Source organism: Dunckerocampus dactyliophorus, chromosome 19 (genome assembly GCF_027744805.1).
Source record: "Dunckerocampus dactyliophorus isolate RoL2022-P2 chromosome 19, RoL_Ddac_1.1, whole genome shotgun sequence".
NCBI classification, from domain to species: domain Eukaryota; kingdom Metazoa; phylum Chordata; class Actinopteri; order Syngnathiformes; family Syngnathidae; genus Dunckerocampus; species Dunckerocampus dactyliophorus.
In genome coordinates this window covers 4444722-4472229 of record NC_072837.1, presented here as the reverse complement: position 1 = coordinate 4472229, position 27508 = coordinate 4444722, and the positions used below count along the sequence as shown (strand labels likewise).

The window sequence follows — 27508 nt, the reverse complement described above, 5'->3', positions numbered from 1 at the left end:
TCATTACTGAAGCTTAGTGACCAGAATACTACATATCACTCGTATTTCTATATGTTTTCACTAAGAATAGACCTGAAGCCTACCGTGAAACCGCGATCATTAATTCAGTAATTAATTAATTTCTGGAAAACCATAACATAGCGATGGAAGAGAGCGATGTCGAACTGCGATATTACGAGGGACGAGTATATATGTCAATATCATAAAATACTCTAAAATGAGCAGGAAAGGCCTCTTTAAGAGGCCATGTTTGCCATGGCTTTTGCCAGCTATGACATTTATGAGGTCCTAAGCATAGCATTTGTTTCCTTCCTTGAGGTTACATACACATTATGTGTATGTATACATATATACATGTGTATTTATATATATGTGTGTGGTATGTAAATGGATAGAGTGATGGACAAAGGCACAAAGAAGTGCAGTACTGCACTGGTGAAAAAGCCACTGGGGTAACAGGTCTACAGGTTAAAGTGTGCAAATATTTAAGTAGCCTTGGACATCAAAGCAACTAACTGAGGGTCTAACTAATAAAACTCAGAACAGTATCAGTGAAGTGGTGCTGGACTATTTTAAACTGGACAGTGGATGGAATAAGATTCCCCAGGCCGGTCAAGTCAAGACGTCAGCATCTTTACAACTTATCTACACTGGAGTGGTTATTTCCAGCTGCTCATATACATTCTCAAGAAGAATCTGTTTGAATTTGAGCAGGTTTGGCTTGGAGCCGCCTCTCAATGAAATGTTTAATGTTTAAGAGAATAGTTAGTGTGTACTTTCCTTACTTGGTCCTTCGTCTCAGGGCTCATTGTTTTGCAGAAAAAGGGTGTTTTTCCTTCTCTGATGTCTGTGTTCTTGCCGGACTGGGGGGTGTGAGGAGTCCCGTAGCTATGCAGGGTCCTTTATCTCCCAGTACGATCACTGCTGAAAGTTGTAGATCCTTCTGGATTCTGGAGGTCAGCAAGGTGAGGTTGAGGGTGAAGAAACTTGAAGGAGGGTCAAACATTTGTGAGGATGCATGAAGTATGTGAAACACACTTCCAAGTGAGTGATTAGGATGGTACATACTGTAACTGTATTCACTGATAATTGACATGAAAGAAAAGCAGTGAAATGAGGAGCAGTTATGGACAAGAGGTAAGATGTTTTGGCTACACAAAGCAATGCTTCGTTAAAAATTGAAAGACCAAACTGTAGGATTAAAGGCTACGATTTGAATAAAAATTCAAAGGCTCAATTTGTGAGGGGTTTTTTTTGTAGTTGAGTCAAGTGGGTTTCGGGGCTCAGTAATCGTGTTTTAGGATCATGCAGCTTTCAACGTTTTAATACGGCTTGTATTTCAGGTTGTCAAAATTAGCAGACGTGCCTAATGATGTGGATTTTACAGTGCGGCGGCACTACAAAACGAGGCATTAAAATGATAAGCTGCAGATGTCGACAGGGATGGGGACTCTCTGCTTCATGTTGAAATGCAACACAGTATAAGTCAACTGAAGTCTGTTTATGTAGCTCTTTTTAAAATATGCACTTGCACCAGACTGTTTGGCTTCATGCTACTCCATACCAAAATTTGTGGTCCAGTGTAAATAAATCTCCATCGACTAAAGGATTATCTTAAAGTTTTGGAAGCTGCTTGAGAGTGTCAAGATTTAGAGCTCGTAATATCTTTTCTTTCTTAATGCCAAGTTGTGTGTGGTCACGCTGTCAAATATGCTACTACATCCTGGTGATGCTCTCATTTCTATGTACTGTATTTCTTTAAGTTATGCGGAAGGGTTTGTAGACTTAATGTACAATCGTCTCTTGTTTATCGAGGTTAATTGGTTCCAGACCCGACCGCGATAAGTGAATTCCCGCAAAGTAGGATTCTTCATTCATAAATGGAATATTTTTGTAGTTACAGCATAAAACCTGTTCTAAATATGTTTTGTAGCATTATTAGAGCCCGCTAGACATGAAATAATACTCCTATAGTCACTTTTACACTTGTATTACCAAATGTAGTTGACGCATTATTAGAAAATAAGACTTTTTATACATAATTAAGATGTTACATAGACTCACATGTTAGCATTGACAGGATACTTGGTGTAGTAGAATACTACTGCAATGGCGCAGTGAATATTCACACAGGAGCTGCTGTCAGCCACAGTTCACGCCAGTCACTGACACTCTCCATGCTAACACTCAGCAACTCTACAGGAGCTAGCTGACATCACATATGTCACTTCCCAGACCCTGCCTCTTAAAAGCGCACAAAGTGTCACAGATATTACACTACAGCACATATAACACCTTCTAAAAGCCTTATATTTGTATCGTTCATTTAGCCATTTTTACGATTGAAAATGCTAAATTTGAGCCAAGAACATGTACAATTTGCTTATACATGCATATGTTTTGACTAATCATAGGCCGTACAAAACAGTGATCATGTATTAATAAATTAATTTTTGAAAAAACATGAGAGCGAGGGAGTGATGTTCAAACTGTGATGTAGTGAGGGACGACTGTACTTCGTTAGAGATTGAAATTTGGAGCAACTGATGTCATCAAATGAATCATACTCAATCATATTCACATACCTTAGAGTTTTAGCGATGATGACAGGTTGAAGAACAATAGAACAAAGACAAGGTTTGACTGAAATAAACAGCTGAGTGCTTTGCAAATTCATCCAGGGTCAAACCGCTTGAGTGATGACCCGACTCAAGTCAATATTGGTCTCTGATTGCTGATTTCAGGGTCAAAGGTTATATTCCCTGAGCAGTTCATGAGTCAGTCTTTTGTACCACACGAAGGTCATAAGGTTGCTTTTGGCAAAGTCAACTTTTTGCTGAAAAGCGTCTGTGTTGCTTCTCCACTGAACAGTACCGACTCGGCTCTGTGGGGACTTCAAAATAGAATCGTTAGGAAACTGCAAAAACAAGTTACACTGAATGTCTCCTTCACGCTGTCAAACAACAATAGAGGAGAATGAGACATATGTCTTATCCAAGAGGAGACTGAGGGCAGTCCTGTAAGTGTAGCAACTGGAGACTGTGGAGTACAATACTGTATTTTAAGTTATTACTGTATGTGTTTATTGAAAATCAAATCAATAGTTTCCATGAATCAATGCATTAGACCAGCAGTGAGTGGTTATGGTCGCCCATATCGTGTCGCTTGGGTCACTTGGAACCATAGCTGACAAAGTAGTCCAAATAGTACATGGTAGTACATGGATTTCAGTTGGTGCAGCTGCGCGAGAGTACGTTGGTAAACCTCATTCCCTGCCTTAAGAGCGGTGCTGGGCATCGAATGCCAGTCCAGGCTTTAGCCCTCCCGGTTTGAGCCTGAGAAGAATGCAGGTCTGGTTGGACCAGGCGGGTTACAGTAGTATAGTGGCGTGTTTGTATAAGTCATAAGATTGTATGCCAATATTAAGAGCAGCCAAATACGTGCCTCAAGTCTGGAAATATTCGGTCACCTAGCAGGGTGTCGCACAGTAGCTTTTAATAGTATACAGGTCCAGCAAGTCGTGCTAGGTTTGAATCTCCCACGGAGCTCCATCACTGTGATCTGATCCGGTCCCCCAACACCAAAGCAGCCTCACTCTTCTTCTTCCTTCCAGCTGAGGATGGAGAAATGCAGGCAAAAAAAACAAAAACAGAAAAGAAGTCACTCGCGCTTGCCTTCTATGGCATTTGGCTTTTTTCCCCTTTTTTTTTTTTCCTCGCCACAGCGGACCATCTGTTTCCTGCCTGCAACCTGACACCCAAGAGGGTTCTTCTACTCATGAGGTGTGTGTTGAGGGTTGGCATGTTGCTGCTATTGTAATTCTACTGGTCCGTTATGCTTGCATGTGATGAGATTGTGACCAGGTGGACAATGGCTCCTCGGACATGACAACAATGTATCATTGATTGATATTGGCTTCTTTGTGTGGTGATTCATTACTTTCTCCACACTATCAAGTAGCAGGGTTCAGTTCGGCTTCCCATGGTTCCCAAGTTTAGACCAGTAAGCCAGAAACCAAGCATTACTGCTTGCTTTCTTTGACCCAATCAGTGGACCAATGTGTCTAGCACCGTCCTGCCACTCTTGGACCATTCTGTAAAATTGTCCTCTGTAACCCAAAGGGTGTCTAAAAGCCATCCAGATCACTCATTATGTCTTTGACTCTTTTTTAATTTAAAAATTGCAGACTGTACCAAACTGTACATAGTAAACAGGAGTGTGGGAGTGTTTGTATGGTCAGAAAAGCTCTTAATCTTGGTGAATGTCAGGTTATTGTTGGAGCATAATGAGATGCCTGGTATCGATTTAATTTGCTACCAGTCCCCTGTACATGAATGCTCTTCTGCATCTGTTGTGCTGTTTTAAGACTTGTTACCATTAAACCATAGCATGCATTCCTGTTAGATCGTTGATCAGTTGCAGCTTGAGCACAGTGGCTGTTTTGTCAGTGTGACAATTTCACTTGTATACTCTTGAGCAAAGTGGTTTCTATTTGGATCTTGGCATTTGGCCACAAAAAACACGCTAGGATGGGCCTGGATCAGCTCTGCAGTCGTCTTTCGCGCCAATACGCCGAATACGGTGAAGTGTAATTTGAATGGTCAGCTGTAACTAAGGCTCCTTCAGTTTTGAGGCCCTCCTGGTTTCACCGTCAGATGGGGAATTTCCATCCCTCACTACCCCCCACCGCAAACCTGGATGTCTCTCTCTGTCGCAGTGTGTTTGGTTTGAATTGAATTGCATTATAACATCCACAAGCTAAATCCAAGCCAGACCTCCAATTTGTGACACCACTTGTAGCTCTGCTCGCAGCCCTGGCCCACCAGTTATACAGTATAGGCTTTGATTCTGTTAAAATTGTAGTGAAAAATGCAAAAACTTATAGCAACGCCAGATTGTACACAAAGTTAACGGAACCAAATGTTACCACCGCGTATCTTTTTTCACATGTCTTGTTCACTCTGCAGGGTATGATGTCCAGTTCAGATTTTCTGTTCAAAAACTGACCTTGACAAGTGAATTTCTTTGAAGTAGGGTTCATTTTTGATAATATAGAATATTTTTGTAGTTAGAGCATAGAAAACCTATTTATGACCTTCTAAGTACAGGTTTTTACTTTTATTAGAGCCCTCTAGACATGAAATAACAACCCTATAGTCAGCTTTATCCTCGTGTTAGCAGTGTAGAACACTACATATGTCTTTAAATGTGTCTTCTGAATGCCTCATATTTATAGTTAGTTATTTGTTTGTTCATTAGGACATTTTTATGCTTGCAAATGCTTAATTTAGGCCAAAAATATGTAAATTTCGGTTAAACATGCATATTTTTTTACTAATAATAGGCTGTAGTCAACCACCAAACAGCAATGATTTATTAATATACTTTGAAAAACCGTCATGTGCGAAAATGCGGTGTCACATGTGGACCAGTTTGTTTATGGAAGTAAACATGGCCCCAATTTGTGGTCTGAGTCCTGGCACATTTGTGGCGATTTTAAGAATTTTACGCAACCAAAGTCAGCATTTTCTTAACCAAATTATTTTACGTCAGAGTTTAAGAAGGAACAGGGAAAGGAATTTTGCTGCGGCAGCTCGTGGGGTACTTGCTGCGACATCTGTTCCAAGGAGCGTGTTGGTGACCAGTCGGAGCCAGGGCTGGTGGGACATCGCCGTGACTGTTTTCTGCTCCTTCGTCCACCATTTCTCTTCTCTTCGTCTATTTCGGCAACAAATTGTGATGGTTTTTGCCTTTCGATGACGTATAGGTCAGATATACACAACCTGCACATTTGGACTGCAGTAGCATCAGATACATACCGGAAAGAGGCGTGCGTCGCATTTGAAAACGTTTTAATTGTCCTGTTCACACTGACATGAAAAATGAGATGCAGGTCACATATGAGCAAAAAATGGGAATTGACCTGCTGTGTGAATGTAGCCTTATATAGCCGAAAAATATCAGCTTTGAACCCTGAACTTGATTCTGTTGTTGCACATGCCTCTAGCATACTTTTCAGCAAGGTCTGGACTGAATAAATGGAACCAAAATGATTTCTTTCCTGGTAAAAGTACAAAGGATTGACAGATGTTTTAAAAATCTGGAAGAGGGCAACCATATGTGCCACTTGTGAGCGTCGTATGTCTTGCATTCACCTCATAAAACGTCTTTGAAAAGAGTGTTGATGTGAGATTTGCCCCATAAAGGTCACCCATACATCAATGGGGTGGTTCTTGAAGCGCTCACCGCCTTTACTGCACACGCTCACGTTTTTGGAACGTCCTTGACCGGTGCAAATCATATTAAAGAAAGACTGCATTTATCAGCTTTACCAAATCGTTTTTTTTTTAAATTTGCCTTTTAGCAGGATTATGCCAAAACTAGCACACTAACTTTCCCTGAACTCTGGAGAGAGTTGAGCAAAGTGAGAAGCCAGTGCTTTTGGAAGCAGATCTGTAGGCCGATAAACAAATAAAGCCCAAAGGAGTGCGAAGTTGGATGTATGACGAGGCTGCAACTCAGTTAACAAAGCGCACACACACACACGTACACACACACAAGCTAGCTCTCAGCACTCTGGCCTGTGTAGATGAAAAGTCTCAGAGTTTGGATGTTTAATCCTGCAGACTAGATCCAGATCCCTAATTAAGGTTGCAATGTCAACATGGGGAAACACAGCTGGCGTGTTGTGTCGTTTTTGATGCTATTATAAAACTACAGTAGCTGTCTGTTGCAACTTACATTGAAAAGTTAAGATGTTAAGATTCACCCACCTCCCATTCCTCCCTTGTGTCCCACTCTGTCCCGGGCATTGATCTAAACAAGGGGTCGGGAGCCTTTTTGGCTAAGAGAGCCATGAAAGCCACATATTTTAAAATGCATTTCCGTGAGAGCCATATAATATTTTTTAACATTGAATACAAATAAATGTGTACATTTTTTAGCAAGACCAGCTACTTTAGAATATAAGAAGTCTCTGAATTGATTCTTTTTGGTGTTATAATGACGCTAGCCAATAATAAATAAAATGCTTCTTACCATTAATGCGACTTCTGGTGCTGCGTGGTTTTGCACCGTACTCCGCATCTTTCTTTCTTTTCGCCATCTTCTTCGTCAAAAAGAGTTAGCTCTGCTGAATTAGCTAGATGACTATTTGATTAAAGGAGGGAAGTTTACTTCTTGACCTCTTGATGACCCGGGTAGGCTACCGCATTGTCCAGTAATAATCGATTTTTGGTGTCTGACCCTGAAAATATGAAAAGGAGCTGGCATTGGCTCTGGCCGCCCGCTTGGAAAATGGATGGATGGATTAAAATGCATGAGAAAGTTTTATATTTTGAATGTTATTTTTAACACTGTGATTTCTGTTTTACTTTAAAATGTCAGCAAAAAAAATTCAAATAAATACATTTTATCATTTGGGAGCCATAGTTTCCCTACCCCTGATCTAGACACAGTTCTGCGTAGTGTGTCGGAATGAAAGTGTCAGGTGTCCACCGTTGTGATAATGTACACTTGAGCATGTCTGTTTAATGTCAAATGTAATGTGCAACCCCACGCACACAGCGAAACTCACAGATCAAATATCATTGACTGACTGTCGTGGTAGAAATGGAGCCTTGCCTCTGCTTGAGAGGCTCTGTGGATGTTGTATGAGGAATACACCCTCACCAAATGAACAAACGCTCAAGATAAGTTTGTAATACAACTGTCAACATACTGATGTTGGCATGCTTGCATTTTTGAAGTGTAAAAGCAACACAATTTTGCCAACTAGAGTCAAACGTCACCCATTGGATCATTTGGGAAAAAAAGTCACAAGGTTTCCAGCTGGCAGCAAATTTGTGCTCTTTTATTTCCCATTTTTCATCTTAAAAGAATGTGTATGTCCACAGTGTAGGACGAAGTAGAAAGAGATATTTATCTTAAAAGCTTTTTCAGAGGCGTCTGTGTCCGTCACGCTTATGTCTGTCTCCCTCACGCCTTCTCGCTCCAGTCCTGACCCCCCAGGGCACCAATCAGCATCTGTTAGGGCTCAAGCTGTTTTAAGACTGCAGCTAAGTGGGCAGGGTCAGAAGAAAAAGGCCGAGGAGGAGGAGATGGGACATAAAATTGGACTAGCTGCAAACAGTGTTGATAATGCCAGTAGAAAACGTCCCACTGCCATTAACAGGAGGATACTGTATGTGCCATATGTGGGGTTCATTCACAATAGCTGCATTTGTTCATCTTTTTTTTTATCGCTCATCTGTCCTCCATTTTCGTGTGATGGCTCACAGCTGTGCCATATAGCCACCCATCAACAGCTACTTCCAGTGGCTCTAACAATAGCCCCCAGCAGCGAATCTCAAATCAAAGGTTCCCACTGGTGTGGGACTTGGCACCAGTCCTCAACTTTTAATGGTAGCTTTTGAATGCATAAATTCTATGTCAGTGCTTCTTGAATAGTAGAGCGAGGTGTCAGGGCACAGGGGACTTTCAGTCTCAGTGTTGTTCTGCTCTCGTTACCTTTTGGTTGCTATCTCAGTAGACCGATAACAGGTTCTCAATAAAGACTCCACTTGAGTTCCGTCTCAGAGCCTTTACTTTGAAGCACTGTAGAACTGAACATACAGAAATAAAGCATGTCAATCATGACTTGCATAAGACATGCATTTATTGCGCTAACAATTAGCACTGGTCATTTCGAAAACAAACATGACATCTGATTAAACACTGAAATGTACATTCCACTTAAACAGATGGTGCATGACAAGCACAACATATTTTGGGCCGGTGCTTCTCAAATAGTCGGTCGCGGTGAACTGTCCTGAACTGTCCTACGTTGTTGTTCTGCCTGTCGACAAGTGCAGTAAATCTTATTCTCAGGCAAAATTTAAATAAAACTGATGTTTATTGCAACTGGGCGCATAAGAGGCATGTGTCTCTGTGGCGATACGAGCGATGACAGACCAACCCAGAACTCCCGATCATTACATCTGCCGAGCTCTGACCACTAATACTCCCCTGCACTGTCAACACGCTATGAGAACGATAACACGCCTCCCGACTGTGTATCCGTGTTAAAGACTCCCAAACTTCATGGGCGATGCCTGGGCCACTACCTGTCTGGCTGGCTATCACTGAAGGCTCATCTAATTACACAACAACGATAGGGCTCCAGAAGCGCGTATGGCAGACAAGTGTTACCAAAGTGTTAAAGAAGGCCAACGTTAAATCATAGGGCGATGAACGATACAGATGCTGCTGTGGTATCTGGTTCACACCACATCTTCTTTACTTAGAAACAATGGTTAATCTATTCCAGTCATCTGTGGTGTTCACGACAAGGCCAATCTGATATGGAAGGAGACTTTTATCAACTGACTGAAGTCACTTTCCAGCAGACATTGGTCACATTTTCACACACAGTCATCTTGATTGTTTGGTTTTACAATTATGTGGTGTCCCACAGGGTTCACTGCTAAGGTTTCTGCTTTTCTCTACATATCTGTTGCCATTGGGGCACATAATGGTTGTTATATTGCATATCATTGACATGCTATGAACTCTAAAGAAGAGGGACAAATGCATTCCTGGTTGGCCACCATGAAATATGCTGAGAATGAAGTGCAGACATTTCTTTCTCATGGGCGCAAAAATAACCCTTCCATGACTTTAATCTGTTATCAGAGCGTGTTATTACTCTGTGGAATCTTAGTCGCCGTGCCCCTTAACTAGCTTCTTCATTGAAGTTTGTCCTATCAGTGAGACGCATTTAGACTGTGACCTTGTCAGCTTCTGCTGTCAGAGGAAATACAACCACTGCCTCTTTTTGTTTTTTTTATCCCACATACATTTTTGGTCAAATGTACAATTTCCTGGGTTATATAAGAAGATGAAAATACTACAAAGAAAGCATCATATTTGACGACTGTATAAAGTATATGAACTTGTTTGCTGACTGCCCCTGCCTTTGAATGCTGAAGTCATGTAAATACCCGCCATGACCTTATCTCCTGACGCCATGTTAGTGACAACAAATGACTGCTTTCACAAGATACTGTCATTTGATGGCCTCAGCAAGTCCCTCTTCCCCAACCCTAACGCCGCATCCCATCCATGACCTCATAAGTCTGATACAGTATGAAGGAGTGAGTTTAGGCACAGTGTGATGAATCAGCATTGGTCACATCCTTGTTGATCCACTGGCGCGTTAGATAGCGGTCAGGGTTTGCTGACGCTTAGACCGTCCACCCACCTCGCTCACGTATAGCCAATAAGCACGTAGAAATACAAACAAGGCAGCTTTCATCTCTTTTCTGCACCACGGGACTTGCAGGGTCAAAAATTGAACAGTGGAAAATGTCCTTTTTTCTGGAACGCCTTGCCTTTATCCTTTGCATCAAAAAAGACCATAAGACTCGGCAATTCAATGTGCTGTATTTGCATTATGCGTTTGTGCTGTAATTGGGTCCTGGTCATGTTTTATTTGTAGCAGAACCCCCTGTCCTCATCCTACATTGTAGTCCTGCACCTCTTGAACCCCAAATTCCACCCCAAACCTCTCTTCTTTTTATAGCCTCCCCAAAGGCTCTCTGTTGCTAATTTCCTTACAGAGTTTGACATCTGCCCTCTGCTCAAGTTTGATGGTGAACGGTGACATCGTAAATCTACAAACAGGTGCGGCACAGGTCCAGATGTTAATCGTGGGATAGTTATTGCTTGCGTACATCATCCACACAAAGAACGTCTTGAATGGCAGCTCGTAAATCTCAACATCAGGGTCTCCTAAATCTTTTAGCTCTTGGTTCCATCATATATAAAGTCCATCATGTACAGAATTGCTGTAAAGTCAGCATAGATTCATGATGAGGTACACAGAAAACATTACATTATTACAACCGACATTAACCACCTTTACTTTGAAACTGCGTGGCTGCTTGATGAGCAGTGCAGGAGAATACAGCAATAGGTTGGCAACCCAATAAAAACGGAATCGCACTCTGTGGTGGGTCCCTAACATTGGGAAACCCTGCTCTACATCAACGCAAGTCCAGTCCATCAGCGCAATCCCAGCCTGAGTAGAAAGGCAACTATGAATATTAATTATATGTGGTAGTCCAGTGTTTCCCATACATTCATTCTGCCACCATTACATTTGGACAGCTACAGATCCATTTGGCACTACCTCTTAATATTTATCCATGTTTGAAACCTGAACTTTTTTACTTTGAAACTTTTGTATTTCCCTTATTTTTTGGAAAACCCCCCTTATGTTCTAATGCAATTCTAATGCAATATCATGGCCAGTTATGCAACTAAGAAGGCACACGATCCACAGCCACAGTTAGATTGCAGTCCTGTTTGACAATGTGTGCTTGTTTAGCACCAGAACTAATATAAAGCATACCATGCATGTTGAGGACATTTTGTAGTGTTTGTAGTCCGTGTCTTTTTGTGAGATCAAGCCACACAGCTGAGTGGTTTTGTCACCGATTGTTATGAGCGCACGCTGTCAGCAATGCGACTATTTTCTTCTGCATCGCCAATAATGACGCCAACTGTTTGTGTGTTTTTGCAAGTGTGGTGTTGGAGGAGTGTTTAGATAGCCTAAACAGCTGTGGATTTTGGAGCAGAAGTGATGATTGTGTTAAAGTGAGAGTGCACATGCTGTGTAAGCATGCGTATGTGTTCCTTGTTTTGGTAGATCTGTCAACAGAGGGAGGTTTGTTAACCATTGAAGTAGATAATGCAATCTCTAAATATAGGCTGCATCTTCTCCCATTCCTGAACCCTCATTCCATGCATTTGACTGTGGATGCTTTTAGACTGACCCTCTTGCTTAGTTTGCATTTTTGGGGTCCCCGTATTAAATACAGATTGTACAGCTGGAAGCACGGTAATACGTATTATAACAGTGTGTCTTCTTCACTTTCGCCACTGTGAACTTCATCCTTGCAGTTGCCATGTTTGCTCTGCAGGCGGTGTGTCTTCGTCTACTGCGACACATGGCGGTATCAGTCATCGTTAAGGTAATTAATGCCACCTTATGGCACCACCTGTTATTTTGTTCCTGGGGGAAATAAAGGAGGCATCTTTTTGCGTGGATAACACACCCAGCGATAAACTGACGCACTGCATCGAATATCGTCTTTCAAATTAAGGATCCGATAAATTCTAAAAGCTATCCGATAAGTTATAATTGCAATATTCTTTCAGCATGCCAGTGCAATTTATGAACAATGTAGCTGGGGCCAAAGGTTGTTCTTGCACATCAGATGGGGGCTTACAATTTGTGGCTTTTTTTTCCAAGATTCTTCTTCATGCATTTACAACTAATCACCGTCAATAACTTCCTTGCTTTCCTGCCAACAGCGTCAGATCATTTCCTGCAGGGTGAATTAAGGGCCTTGCTCGGTGGCAGTTGTCCAGGATGGAACATTCTAATTGTGGCTTCTATATATTGGAGTCCCCTCTCACTGCGCATTTACATTCAGTGTCTGCAGATGCTTTTTAATGGTGTTCGGTATCTGCTGGTTCCAACTTCTCGTTGAGGGTACACATTATGCTGTTTTCCGTCGGCTGGAATAGGCAAAGCCGTGTTTCCATAGCCACATGAAAATGGAAATGATTATGTTTGTGATGTATGGCTGTCTTGAATATGGCGAATTAATTAGAAACATTTAGTGCTCTTTGGGAGACAGAGCAAAGATTTAATTGGGTTCGACTTTCAAAGCCACAGCTATAAGCTCCCCTTATGTTCCAAAGTGCACACACAGAAGAGTTGTTTGGCTTCTCCGTAGAGACTCATGCTTTCAGAATGTGATGTTTACGTCTCTGCTTGGCTGAAGTCATTTAATGATGCTATCCTCCACTACAACAATGCGCCATCTTGTTTATATATCAAATACATGCCATCTTGTGCACAAAGCACTGCTGTCAGCTGGATGCTGTTAGGAGGATTTCAATGGGGGTTGAGGAGTAGGAGGGACTGCAGGAGATACCTTGAGCTACTGCACCCTTCACCCATTGTGACTGTTGCGTGACTGGCGGGTGGGCCTTGGACCAAAACAAGACTGTGTTATGATGTTGGTCCATAGAAAGCACTCTAATATTGTGCATTTAAGTAGGCACTGGCTGTATTTGCTGATTGAAACCAGATGTTGCACCGAATGCCAAGTAAGTTTATTTTTATAGCAAAAAAAACATTAAATTGCAATTAAATTCAGTGGGACCTTCAACGTTGAGCACCATAAAAGTAGTACAATTTAAAAACCGGCTGAAAATGAGATCATGCTACTCCACGAGCCTTTTTGTTATGTATCAGTGATGGCTAAGAGGAAAAGTATGATGATAACCATAGAATTGGAAATATAACTTACTGTGGACAAGCATCAGTGTAGTCCATATCCATCTGTCCTAACTGTAACTGCTCAGTACTACATGGCTTAGGTCAACCATGATAACAAAACAATTTATCCCGCAGTGTTACTGTAGCTGTGTTTAGTCTTAATTAAACTCACCTGCATGCTCGTAGTCCTCATCGGGGGCTCAACCTGACTGCAGTTCGTTGTCGTAACATTACAGTCAAAACTTCACATTTTGGAGTAGACTTTTATTGTAGCCAGTGCAGTAGTCACGCTGTCTGAGCATCTTGACATGCTACACCTGTGAGTTGGATGGCTTATCTTGGCAAAGGAGAAGTGCTCACTAGCACAGGTTTAGACAGATTTGTGAGCAATATTTGAGAGAAATTGGCCTTTGTGTTGAGCAAAGGTGTTTTGTTTATATTTTTGTTGGGTGTATTTGCATCAATATTAAAAGGTTCACTGCTAAACATGACACGTAATATTTCCTCCCCTGTAGTGTGTTTATGTGGGCTAAAGTAAGTTTAATTTCTTGGCCTTGGTCTGATCTCATTTCAGATTTAGCCTGGTTTAATATTTCACTATATCCCCTCAGGCTTACAAGGGCTTTGTCCAATAGTGTTCTGCACTGGTCAGCACATGGGCCGTGATCTCACACACACACACACACACACACACACACTGGTTCACAGAGAGAGCGCCCAGGGAAAACAAAGCAGAGCTCTGCCAGTGTAAACACGGGCCATTGTTACGAACGCTCTTTTCTCGCCTCGTATCTTCGCGCCCAGTGTCCATTCAGGGCTGTTGCTGCCAAGCTGGGTACGTCAAAGCATGGTTTCAGAGAGTAACTACCCTGATCTTGTGTTTTCCATTTTGCATTCTTTTTTTCCGGCCGATTATTTCAAGACGAAAATCACCATGCATGTTTTACGGTTGGTGTCATATGTTTTAACTTGTGTATGTACCGGATATGTGTGTAAGGAAAAGTGTGTGTGTCATGACATCTCATCGCTGTGACCCTGGGCCACATGTGTAGCCAATTAGGGCCAATCAGAAGGCTGTAATCAGGGCGTGGTGTGGGTGACGGTTGCAGCGTGGTAGCATGGGGATCCAGGGGAGTTTTAGGAGCCGTGATTAGCATGTCGAACTGATGAGGAAAGCTGCCTTTTTCACCTCCACTTTAGTGGAGTTGTTGATTTAGTGGGTTCCAACCAATTCTGAATGAATTGGCCCAACAGATTCTTGAGGTTTTTTTCACCAATTTAGGTGACAGATTGTGTGGTTCAGCCACATTACAGAAATGTAAGGAAATCCGTTGGTAGAATGTGCAACTTCCAGGACCTGACCGTACTCAAGCGTGGTACCCTTCTCTGGTCCCCAGCATGCTTGGAAGAGGTAGGCTAGGGCCTGGCACATGCACTTGCAATGTAGATTGTTCATATATTTAAAGTGACCGCTCCTTTCCATTTCATTTCATTCTATTTTCTTCTGCTTATCCGGTCCGGGTCGCAGGGGCAGCAGTCTCAGTAGGGAAGCCCAGACTTGCTGGACTAAAGCCACCTCCTCCAGCTCCACCGGGAGGACATCAAGGCGTTCCCAGGCCAGCTGTGATACATAATCCCTGCAGCGTGTCCTTTGTCTGCCCCGGGGCCTCCTGTCGGCCGGTCATGCCCGGAGCACCTCACCAGGGAGGCATCCGGACTTGATGCCCGAGCCACCTCAACTGGCTCCTCTCGATGTGAAGGAGCAGGGGCTCTGCTCCGAGCCCCTTCCGAATGACCGAGCTCCTCACCCTATCTCTTAGGGTGAGTCCAGCCACCCTACGGAGGAAACTCTTGTCGTTCTTTCGGTCACGACCCAAAGCTCATGACCATAGGGTGAGGGTTGGAACGTAGATCGACCAATAAATTGGGAGGTTTGCCTTCCTGCTCAGCTCCCTCTTCACCACAATGGCCTTCCCTCACTCGGAAACAAGACCCCAAGACACTTGAACTCCTCCACCTGGGGCAAGACCACCCTTTTCGGACTGAGAACCATGGCCTTAGATTTGTAGGTGCTGAGTATCATCCCAGAAGCTTCACACTCAGCTGCAAACCGCCCCAGTAAACGCTGAAGGTCACAGCCTGATGAGGCCATCAGGACCACATCGTCTGCGAACAGCAGAAAGGAGATTCTAAGGCCTCCAAACTGGACCCCGCGACCGCTACTTCCACCCGCTGTTAGCCACCTCTTGTCCAAGTCTGACAGTTGCTTAGTATTTATTTGTATTAATTCACTGTTTAAATCCTACACTTTAATGTCAAATGAAAGGTAAAGGTTGTCTTTGATAGCTTCTGTTGGTTCAGATTATATTAGTCATTATGTGTTGCACGTTGCGTTAAAGGCAAACCGTTGTTAATAACCAAATTCCACGGTGGTCGATGGCGATGTTTCACTTAGCAGCTCATCTACCATTTAGTGGCTAAATGTTCCAAGCTCAGTCCAAGCTGCATTAAAAGAAATGTTTTCAATGTCTTTTCTCACTAGTTGACTCTTCCATGAATATTGTTTTTAAAGCACTTTTTGACAATGATGTACACGACCCTCTTGTTGTATTAATATCACACACGTGTTTAACCGCAAGCACAGCTGATGTCAGCAAGCAGCTGATTTGTCTTCATTGGCCATTTGTTTGTCCAGACACTCTGCAGAGGTGTAACTCGCCATTAATTTGACAGGGTGCACACAAACACTGACCGGCCTACAGCCTGGGCCCGCCAAATCCACATGAGAGCACGGTAGGAATGTATAGCCCCACTGCATTATGGAAAGAGTGCAGACTCCCTGACTCACTCGCAGGACGCTGTGAGGATTGGAGGACGAAGGAAGGGGGGGTTTCGGGAAATAGAGTGCAAGCTCAAACAACTCGAATGTGAAAGTGAATCACAGCATTGTTTGAGAATGTCAACAAGTGAATGTATTTTTAATGAAAAACACAGTCTTGGTGAGTCAGCATGTTTGGGTTTTGCTCGATGTTGGTGATTCAGGAATCTTATCATAATTCACCGGATTTGGCAGGCAGGCTGAAAATCAGGCGGTGCACAGCACACATCCTGTGCCTTGCTTTGCGGGGTGCTGCGCCTATTTGGCTATCGGGGTGGTCGTTTTTGTTTTTGGAAAGCCGAGACCGATTTGTGCAAAGACAAATTCGGAAGAATCATCGTGGGGCTTAGCTCAAGGTCACTTGGTCACCGTTTAGCTCCAGACTTTTTCCACCGAGGGCCGTATAATAAAAAATAAAAAGATTTGGGGGCCACTTTTACATTTTTTTTTTTTAAGCCAACCCATGTAGATATGCTCAGATGCTTTTCCTTATTTAAACAGCCTACATCTCAGCGTTGTTGTTGGCGACTAGCATATTATTAGTATGTTACAGTATGTTATGCTTTTTTGCTTGTTTTTCCATTTTTGCTGTTTTCATTTTATTTTTTACAAACACTTACAACCTTCTAAATATGATTTTTAACATTAGAGCCCTCTAAACATGAAATAACACCACTATAGTCACTTTTATACTCGTGTTACCCGATATAGTAGACATAATAACAGAAAATAAGACATAAATAACACATAATGTAGACAATGTAACATTACTGATGCCCGGTGACCAGTGTAGAATACTATATATCCTGTCTTAGAATGCGTCTTCTGAGTGCCTTATACGTGTATTTTCCTTCAATTAGCCAGTTTTATGCTTGGAAATGCTTGGTTTAGGCTAAGAATACATAAAATTTGCTTAAATATGCACATTTTTCAACAATAATAGGCTGTATTCAACCACAAAACAGCATGATTTATTAATTTAGATATTTTGAAAAAGCGCAATGTGTCGAGGGACGACTGAACTTTGGTTTATTATAGCATTCTCTGATGCTGAATAGTAAAGACAGTGCATGGCACGCCGCTGGCTGCTCTTGCATAACTACAGGCAATCTCTCAAAGCATCTACAGACCAGACTGGCTTCCCATTTCCCATTTCCACTACAAGATACCTACTCACTGGTGATGCTTTTCCACTGGCAACAGCAGTTACTACTAGGTACTATTCAGACAGGGCTCCAAGTATGGCGACCTGACACCATGTGGGTGGTGTCAACCACTGTTGGGTCACTCATTGATTGAGTAGGTGGTCCACAGTCTCCATATTGCTGCAGTGGTTTTATCTTGCTGCCCTTAGTCTCCTTTTGGATAACATTTGTGTTCTTACCGCAAGTACTTTTGAAGACATATTCTTACATTTGCATAATTATCTACTGGTAGTCGCTTGTATTGCTCAAATATGAATGTATATTATTGATTCTGTCCGTTCTTTTCATTCTCCTTTGTCCTCTTCTTTCCGTCTCTGTGAAGTCCCAAAGAAGTTGCTGCAGGAACAAAGCTCCAGGCCGCCCGTGTACTCCCCCCCGTCCAACGCCCATGACCCCAACGTAGTGGGAGACAGCCCTCCTCAGGGGACCTCGGCCAAACGCCCCAACGCAGTTCCAGGTGAGCAAAAGTGCACACTGCACTTGTACGTGGATCAAGCCCTCACAGCCCCCCATGGAGAGCAGTTAAGCAGTCCCTAAATCAAACCAGGGCATGTATGTATATTTAAACCACGGAGGTTCAACTGTTTCCATATGGATTCTAGCTGCGCCATATATGATCACCCGCCTTAAAATATGCTAAGTCAGTGGATGCACTTATATGCGACCACAGGCTAAATCAGTCGGCCAAACTCCCAGAAAGAAGGCGGAGACACGGCAAGAGCAATGAAGAGAGCGAAAGCGGGAGACTTGAACAAAGATGCATTCATGAGGGAAGGCAGCCTGCATCCAGAGCACTAATTGCTCTGCTCAGCTACCGCTTGTGTGCAGATGAGGAGAATGGAGCAGCAAATGAGGATGTTTGCATCAGCGCTGACAGTCCCGCATGCTCGACTGGCCTTCGCTTCCTTGGAACCGCTTTCAAAAGCTTCCAGCTCATCTGGACAAACCAGTTTACATCTTTGATAGAGTGATACTGAATGAAATACGTCGTGGTGGAACATGACACGTGTTGTTAAAAAGCTACATTCCTGATCTTTGACGTCTTGATATACAACATATCTGTTTTCCGATGAACCAACCGACTCGAGGAGGTGTTCAGCAACACATGACAAAAGCATGTAAGCATATGTTTGTTGTATTCCTTTCTTTAACATAAACTGCAAATGTAAAAAAACAAAAACTGTGCTTTTAGCGAAAGAAAGATCTTTTAAACACTTAGCAACTTAAGCTAATGTTAGCTAGGTATATTAAAACATGCCTAACAAGTTATCAACATTTTTAGCATTAAATATGTTTGCTTACAGCAAGAGGTATAAATTTGTGCCGTTTGGATTTTTCTCGTTTGGTTTTAGTGCTTCTCTTAAAACACACTTACATAGCAAGTCAAGCTAACACTTAGCTTAGCTTTAGCTATTTATATAAAGCTCTTTATATTAAGAATTGGATTACGCCGTGTCATCTTTTGCAGAAGGGAAAAGGAGAAACCTTTTTTCCATCGAAAGCGCATGGACTATAAATTTATCATAACCTCAATGACACAATCCAGAGAGGAGCAGAAGAATCCGGGAAAAATCAAAGTTAGCCATGGATGTCGTTTCTCCTCGATCCATCCAGCAACTTAGAGCCTTGAGGAGTTCCAGAGGAGTCCGTCGACCCGATGCAATTTTCTTTTTAAATAACATAAAAGAGTATCACCCCGAGTCAGTATTGTTCGAGACAATTCCTTTTAGGTTATTCCGGTTATATTAAAAAGTACATCACCAAGAGCAACTACCCATAAGAGGGGGAGCAGCTGTAAAGTATCACATGTTGGCGTTTTCCTCTTGCCACATTATTGTTTGGTGTTGTGCTATGAGATTTGTCTCATGTAAAATGTGTGCTTTGGCTCAATGAAGGTTGGGAAACACTGTAATAATGTATAATAACAATAATAATACGTTGGCAACATTGCATACAATTTTCCATTGTAATTTGCATTAAAATTAAACTACATTTTGGGGCTGCACATACAAACAGAACTGGGATTTGTTTTAGTATTAGTTTGAAAGTAGCTTTAACTGTCAGTCTTTCCTTGCAAACCCTCACACTGTTGAAAGCAGCCAACCAAATGAGGATGATAATGAGCCATAATTACGTTTACCTGTTTATTGTTTATTTTAGACTAGCTTTTATGCATGTGGTTGTGAATTTTTCGGGGTGTATGACGCAGCAGTGGGTCCAGGTGGAAACATTTAGCCGTTCAGTGAGCAATTCCAGTCTAAACCATGTTTATCAGATATGAAGTCTGGCTTACCTTAATTGAAGTGTCTACCATTACAGGTCACTTTTGTGTGACATTTCACTAAACAATGACAAAAACATCATCACAAGTCATTAGAATTATTCTAGCCGTGCATACTTTTTACTCTTGGCCTTTATGTCTGGTTTATTTCCGTGAGGCATTGCTTATTTATGGGGTAAAAGGTACACTTGTTATAAGAGCCCACCTCAAAACAGGCTGTTACAGGGGTGGGAGGATGCATGGTCTTACAGCTGCATGTGGGTAAAATAACTAATACCCACATACGACGCTGCGGATGACTCACATGCTGAGAAACACTGCACATTCTTAACCGTAAATGACCCACATGTGCTACAGTAAATGCGGTGACTGAGTCTCACTGAATTCAACAACAACAGATTCCAAGTCCACGAGGACTCACATCCTGTCAACCTCCCACTCGTCTCCTCTCAGTTGTCCTTTTTTTGTCTTTTTTCTTCACTCGGGCTTTCCTGATGTTTTCCTCCCATTGCAGATCGGAAGCGTACAAGAGAGACCAGCGCCAACCAGGAGAGGTATCCGGAGGTCGGAAGAGGAGAGGCGGGGGAGACTCCGTCGTTGCGGCCCCCGGAGATTAATCCTATTATCAACTCCACTTCCAGCTCCAGCATGGCTCTCATTAGCAACGCGCTGGCGGCCTACACATACGCATCAAGTAGGACCTCGTGCATATCATCTTTTCTGTTCTGTTGTGTGGGATGCTTGATGATAGAGCAACATCTGTCAATGTAAAACCAGTATTTTTTTCTTAGCATTTTTGTGTCTCGGCTAGCGATATCATACATGAAAACCAACAGGTGGCGTCAAACGACATCTCCGTCAGAGCTTTTCTTCCCGTCACTCACACGCCGCAGCCAAAAAATGTAAAAAAATATTTTTTTATTGCAGTCTACCAAGTTGTTATTTCACTGATGTTGGCGGTGGGGGGAGATCTATTTTGTTCTTTTTTGTCTTTGAGTTTGCACATCTTGAAAAATATGGGCTTTTACGGTATTTTGGCCTGGCGTCAGTCTTCGCAGCGGGTAACTTCCGCATTAAATAACTGGTCGTGATTTTTCCTGTTCACTGGTCAGTCCATCTGCGGGTGTGCGCTCGTCGTTTGAGTTTGCTGCAGGTGCATTGTCACGTAGACGCGTATCCAACATCAAGACATGTACAGTATTTTGCTTTCGATTCTTATGTGTTTTTTATCCAATGAGAGAGGCCTGATTGGGAGCTGAGGGTATGTGATTCCATGCCTTTGCCAAACCAGCCTTAGTAATGGAGACAATAAGTCGAAGCAAGAAGTCATATGAGCTAAAGGTCCGGTGAAGCAGATGATATTGTGGAATATTTGATATGAAACAAAAGGAAAGCAATTATTTTCAAACACATGACTCACTTTCTTGGTCGTTATCTCTTCAACAGACCACCCAGAGAGGGCAGCGCTCTTCTTCGTCTGCGGTGTCTGTCTGGGCCTTTTCCTCACGCTCTTCGCCCTGGTAGTCCAGATCTCCTGGCGCACGGACTGCCAGCCCCGCCAGCGGCCCCCGGCCAAAAAACGAACGCGCCCTGCTGACTCGTCCTCCGACTCCAGCGACTCGGACTCGGACTGGGACACCACTTCGGACCTGTCGGCGCGGCGGCACCGGCGCTTTGAACGCACACTCAACATGAACGTGTTCACGTCGGCAGAGGAGCTGGAGCGAGCGCAGCGGCTCGAGGAGAGGGAGCGGATCATCAGGGAGATCTGGATGAACGGGCAGCCCGACATCCCGGGAACGCGGAGTCTCAATCGGTATTACTGATGACTGCTTTGGACTGAAAGCTTACTTAAACTTGCTTTGCAGTGGGTCGCTCGCACCTGTCCACCTGCAGACTTGAGAAGATAGAATTGCCTCTGTGGTCTTTCGCCTTCTCCTTTGGGTACCGTAAGATAGAACCCATCTGCACGAGAGTCCTTATGGCAAGCTCGCCTCACCACCGGATGCGAGAGGTGAAAGGCTAAACTGCCTTGCCGCTGACCTCAGGAGGCCGTTTTTGAAGTGGGCTGTTCCGCTTTTCGCTGCCTTGGACCCTCAGAGGCCTGTGGAGACTTCACGGTGATTGAAGGAGCGAGGCCTGCAGGCAGCTGCAACCCTTTGGATTCCAGCGGAACCCCGTACAGGACAATCTTTTCCGCTTTTACAAAAAAACCAAAAGATATTTTTCTCAACCCTTATGAAATCTATTTTATAATATTTAATAGTTGTTTGTTCTCATGTATTGTTTATTATGAGATATTTTTATACTTAGCTGAAGGTTGTCTGGCGCCTCAGGGATACAATCCTAGTGTCTGTGTTTGGTTTTGCCTTCTAAGAGGGGGGGGGGATCAACCCTTTTAATCATGTAAGTCTGCATTGAAAGAGTTATGATACAAAGAACCTCAAAGAGGTTTTAGTGGTTTCACCTTATTTTTGATACAGTATATGCAGTGCCTTTTCAAGCTATGAGGTCTGATGACTAGAAATACCAAATAATTCCAAGTGTACTTCCTTTTAGCCTTTTTGCAAAAGTGGACCACGTGCAGAAAAGGGGTCAGAACACTTCTCTTGACTCACAACCATCCACCACTGTGAGATAACATTGAAATCGCATAGCCCACAATGATATAAGCTATTTACAATACAGTTCTGTTTGTGCTGCCCTGGATTAAAAGTGTAAAAATGACAATGTTTTTCATCAAAAAATTGTTTTTGACTTGATAGCACGCAGAACATATGAAGGTCACCCACATTGGGAAAGCCTGTCTAAGCTGTATCATTTTTATTTTAGAATGGTTCGTGTTTCAATTTGAATAATAATGCGCCATTAACTGGCAAAGTGAGACCAAGAGATGACTCCCTTGTTTGGAATAAACTGTTTAAAAATAGCACGTCTTCTGGCTTCTTAAATCCAGTTGTACATGTATGTTTTTATATTTAAAACCCAAAAGTCGAGCTCACTATAGCTTGTTGTCCTGCAGAAAGCAAGCAGTCTTATAGTTGGTCGCCCCCTGGTGGTCAATTACAGTTCCCACCACTCGGCAAGAGATTTTACACATCAAAATAAAAGCACTTTTAACGACTATTCATTTCAGCTGCCATTGTAGTTTTATTAATTTATATCATATTCTACGTATGTATTGTACATTTCGACACAACAACTCAATGTACCTGTGTGCAATTTACACGTTTTAGTAGGCTACGGAAACGTGGATGTTTCCATGGATACCGTAAACTTCCCACTGAGGAGCAACGCATTTAGCTTTCAAATATAATGTTGTAAGTTCCATTGAAAATACTGATAGTGCAATGAAAATGTAGTACAAGTTTTTTTTAATCTGTGTTATCCGATAATATAGCCAGCAAGCACGTCGTCATTTAGTGACGTCACTCATGCTGTGACGGTTACGCCGACGACGTCAACTTTCAGCGGTAGCATTAGCATGTTTGAAACAAACGTCTTAAATGACGACTGCGTCGCACTGAAGCTCAGTTTCTCTTCCCCTCCTGGCTCTAACGTCACCTTTGTTTCCATACACCGCGAGGAATGATGCAGGCCGAATGTTCTACTTGTCATTTTAGTTCAAAAAAAGGAGCAGTCATATCCCGGAAACGACGCCGTTTCTCCAAAATAAAAGCCGCAATATTGCCCACTTGATAGCGGCGTCGCTTTCCCTACTATGGGTTATTTTGTCCGAAAAACAAACTACCTCGCAACAAAACTTTGCTATTAAACTGTACCACTCGTGTGCTCAGGCTAAGAAACATGTCACGCAAGTTGGACAACAACGGGTTACCTTTCTTACCCGGCTTCTCTTTCCAGGATGTAACGGTAAGGATGTGGGATTAAGTGAGAGAACTTTCTTGTTATGCTCGGTGGTTTCATAACGAGTCTTTAATTCAAGCCAGTCTGACCTGTTTTAAGTGAGATGGCGTTTTATTTGTTGTATTCCTGGCCTACTTAAATCCAACAGCATGCGCTCATTTCCAATTAGAAGGATTTCTCTCAATTACACAATCCTATGCTAGTTTTGTAGTTTTCAACCCACGTGTGTTCTAGAATGTTCCATTTGCATGATAGTTTTACACTCCAAAAGCACCTTGCAGTTAGTAAACGTGCATAAATAATAGTTTCCAGATGAAATGCGTGGAACAAAAGGCTAAAATCGCAGAACGTGTCTCATGGGCTACACACCGGGGTCATCAGTAGTGTAGTGTTTCACGTAGCCGCCATTCGTGCGGCTTTGCTAGGCTCAATTCTTAGTAGGTGGAGATTGGTGGCCATTCCCGCAGTAGAGGTAAGTAGTGCTCCACTTGTCACGCTAAGTCAACTGGGAAAGGCTCCAGCGCTAGTGGAGTAGACAATGTACGTATGTCAAGGGTTGCACTCTGCAGTCATTGGTATGTAGTGTTTCACACAGCTGATTTTCTGCTCCATTCACAACCAAAGATTGACTGACAACCGGTCCAGGGTGTAGTCCATTCTTTTTCCCCTAAGTCAGCTGGGATAGGCTCCAGCTCCCGCAGAGTTAATCTGGCAGAATGTGCACACTGGCCTCGTCGGTGGTGTTGTGTAGTGTTTCACATTGCTGACATTCATGCAGCTTCCCTAGGCTCAATTCCTAGTAGATGGAGAATGGTGGTCATTCCTGCATTAGAGGTAAGTGGTACTCTGGGATAGGCTCCAGCTCCAGTAGGGAGAATGTATATCAAGGACTGCACGCTGGGGTCATGGGTAATGTAGTGTTTCACACAGCTGATTTTCTGCCCCATTCACAACCTAAGGTTGACCGACAACTAGTACAAGGTGTAGTCCGCCTTTTCACTCGTAAGTCAGCTGGGATAGGCTCCAGCATAAGCAGTATGAACGACTGGATGGTCTGCACACACATTCCTGATGTATGTTAACCTTTTTCCTTCACAGAAAACAGCATTCCACCGCCCCCAGACGTTGTCATATTCCAGGGGCCTCCCACTGGCCCGTGCCCCTAAGGTGGGCATCGGACTGGAACCTCTTTTATCAGAGCAGATGATCAACGAACAGCTCAGTGGCTACTCCTATGAGACACCAGACGTCCCCTTTGGCGCCATTGACTCAAAATACTACAAAGACTTGCTAAATTTGACCTACAACTCAGGTGTGGCTGTCAACCCAAGCCCTCCACCTTTCATCCCAGCTTACGTCACCCTTGACAAAAAGGTATGGTTGAGTATATTTTTGTTGCCGTGGTCCGTTCGGTTCATTGCGTTCTTGTGTGTGGACAGGTGCTTTGCTTCAAAGCGTACTTTGAGGAGGAAATCATCAACAGTCGAGAAGAAAAGACCTGCGTCCGTCACGTGGTCATTTACTATTACCTGGAAGACGACAGCATGAGTGTCACTGAGCCCTGGGTGCCCAATTCTGGGATACTCCAGGGTGAACGGATCAAACGCCAACGTCTACCTAAGAGGGAGCATGGGAAGTATTACCACTGGAAAGACCTCAACCTTGGCGTTGACCTGGACGTGTACGGTGTTAAGTACCATATCGCACAGTGTGATTTATTTACACAGGTACGACACCTGTATAGTCTTGTGTTTTCTTTGGTATTCTTGGACTCTAACAAGTTCTACCCAACGCGCAGAACTTTATGAAGCGTCAGGGCATTATTCTGAATGAACCCGAGGAAATGCCAGAGGATTCATACATCTCGCGGCGGCTAAAAGCTCCGCCTACCTACACGACACGCTCAGAATTTGACAGCAGGTACCAGTTTCTCCACATGGATCGCAAGGTAGAGCCCTGCAACATAGTTGTGATTTTTCAGTCAAAAAAGAGACATGTAACCACTTCCCCATAAGGTGCTGCGCTTCTTCGCCCTATGGGACGATACGGAATCTGAGCTCGGCGAAACCTTGCCTGTTACTATCCACTACTTCCTGGTGAACGATACAGTGGAGATCAAGGAGGACCACAAGCCCAACAGTGGGCGATATCCATTCCCGGTGTTGATGCAGAGATTGAGGATACCCAAGAAAATGAAGCCAGGGCACGGTAAGTCGCAGCGCCGGCATGAGGCCGCATAGAACATTTGAACTTAGCTTTTTTATCTTCTGTCATTTGTCTTTCCAGATCAGTTCCCCAGCTGTGTGATGGAGGATTCCAATGAGGAAGTGGAGGAGTTCTTCTCCCCGACGGACTTCCGGGTCGGTGAAATGGTGAAGATATTGGGGCGGCGTTTCCTGTTGTATGACTGCGATGAGTTCACGAAAGAATATTACCAGACGAACCACCCAGAAATCAACATGAAGAGCATCGAGGTACCGAGGAAGATGGGCAAGTTTGAGGGGATGAAGAAGGTGAGATGTCTGCACGTTTATCGTCCTGGCTTTGCGTCGCTCCTAATCTCTGACGCTTTTTCAACCACATTTCCAGGAGATCCCCCCCTATAATGGCTTTGGATCACTAGAAGATTCTCTCCAGAGTTGTTTATCCCTAATACCCGCACCTCCCAAAAAGAACGTGCTAAAGATGCTGGAGAACGGAAACAAAGTGTTGCGCTACAGTGTCCGAATGATGACGCCCGAGGACGCCCCGCAATCTAAAAAAAACAGAGATGCAGACCGACGTTTCATTCTGTCCTATTACCTGTCCAACGATACCATCAGTATTTATGAGAATCCCCAAAACAACTCCGGTTTCATTGGTGGAGGATTCCTGAAAAGGACACGCGTTCCTAAACCTAATTCTCCTGTGGACAATCCTGAGTTCTACTCACCGGCAGACTTCTCTATTGGAGCTACCGTTGATGGTGAAAGGCACACACACACACACACACACACACACACACACACACACACACATACAAAGTCTTCCAGGTGAGGCTCCACCACCAATGGAAGCAGCTAATAGCATTTCTCTTTGCACTTTCTAGTTTTCGGCCACCGCTTTGTACTGACTGACGCTGACCTATACGTGTTGAAATACATGGAGACAAACCCCAGCCAGGTTCCCCTGGAGACGCTCGATACGTTACGGCAGAAGTTAGGGACCGAGGTTACCCTGACAGCTGAAGAAAATGGTAAAATTCAGTCTGAAAATAATAAAAACATTTATCAATACGATCTTGATCGCTAACTATTTTTCTGCTGTCTTCGTGAGGTGGGGCTAACACAGTAGAGCCATCCCTATGATGTCCAGCCCAATGCGCCACGTCACCTTCACGCGGGACCAGGAAGGATCTAAGGGATGCACCCTAAAGATAAAAAACCCAACAGACTTGGATTGTAGGAAGTATTTTTTTATGTTTGGCCACACTGCAAAGAAGAAGTAGAAAAGAAGTTAGACTTACCAAATATAGTCGTATTGTACTAAGTAATTTTATGAGATTTAAGTTGACATTTTTCTGTACAAGTTCTACTACATGCACAAATACCTTTTTAGGATATTTTCCAGTTATATTTTTGTATAAGTTTTTTTTCCTCATATATTACTATTTGTCATATAATTATTTTTTTCTCATAATATTGCAACTTTATTCTACAGACATTACTACTTTTTCCCCTCATTTTAATATAACTTTTTTGTCATAGCATTAGGATTGTTATTCTCATAATAGAACTTAATTCTCTGGACACTTTTTTCTCATAATGTATGTTTTTCTTCATAGCGTTTTGACTTTTTTCTCTTAATATTACCACTTTATTGTCCTTACAATAAAGTTCCATGTACATAGAGAGACAACATAGCTATTACATAGCAAAGCACAACATAAAAATTAATAGAGAAAT

The 27508-nt window shown here is 43.0% G+C and overlaps 2 protein-coding genes across 10 annotated transcripts in view; both read left to right on the top strand.

Annotated features, from left to right (window-relative positions):
* Positions 1 to 22759, top strand: part of LOC129172020 (protein eva-1 homolog A) — a 72123-nt gene extending 49364 nt beyond the window's left edge. For 2 of the 5 annotated variants that reach the window (XM_054761341.1, XM_054761343.1), the window contains exons 2-4: positions 17739 to 17873; positions 20212 to 20391; positions 21144 to 22757. In XM_054761341.1, the coding sequence (XP_054617316.1) occupies positions 20346 to 20391; positions 21144 to 21523 (426 nt within the window). In that variant the 5' untranslated portion in view covers positions 17739 to 17873; positions 20212 to 20345 and the 3' untranslated portion in view covers positions 21524 to 22757. The other 3 variants (XM_054761344.1, XM_054761340.1, XM_054761339.1) reach the window with 3 other exon arrangements.
* A 403-nt stretch (positions 22760 to 23162) lies between these two features.
* On the top strand, positions 23163 to 27480 carry efhc1 (EF-hand domain (C-terminal) containing 1). 5 transcript variants are annotated; one of them, XM_054761948.1, is made up of 10 exons: positions 23673 to 24398; positions 24524 to 24566; positions 24663 to 24938; positions 25004 to 25291; positions 25363 to 25512; positions 25580 to 25772; positions 25851 to 26077; positions 26154 to 26529; positions 26653 to 26799; positions 26880 to 27478. In XM_054761948.1, exons 3-10 carry the CDS (start codon positions 24768 to 24770, stop codon positions 26909 to 26911), a joined length of 1584 nt encoding a protein of 527 aa, XP_054617923.1. In that variant the 5' UTR covers positions 23673 to 24398; positions 24524 to 24566; positions 24663 to 24767; the 3' UTR covers positions 26912 to 27478. The 5 variants fall into 5 exon arrangements, with proteins under 5 accessions (XP_054617921.1, XP_054617919.1, XP_054617924.1 ...); XM_054761946.1 differs by lacking the exons at positions 23673 to 24398; positions 24524 to 24566 and adding an exon at positions 23163 to 23570 and having other exon boundaries at positions 25004 to 25252; positions 26880 to 27480; XM_054761944.1 differs by lacking the exons at positions 23673 to 24398; positions 24524 to 24566 and adding an exon at positions 23163 to 23570 and having other exon boundaries at positions 26880 to 27479.
* Positions 27481 to 27508: the final 28 nt, after the last annotated feature.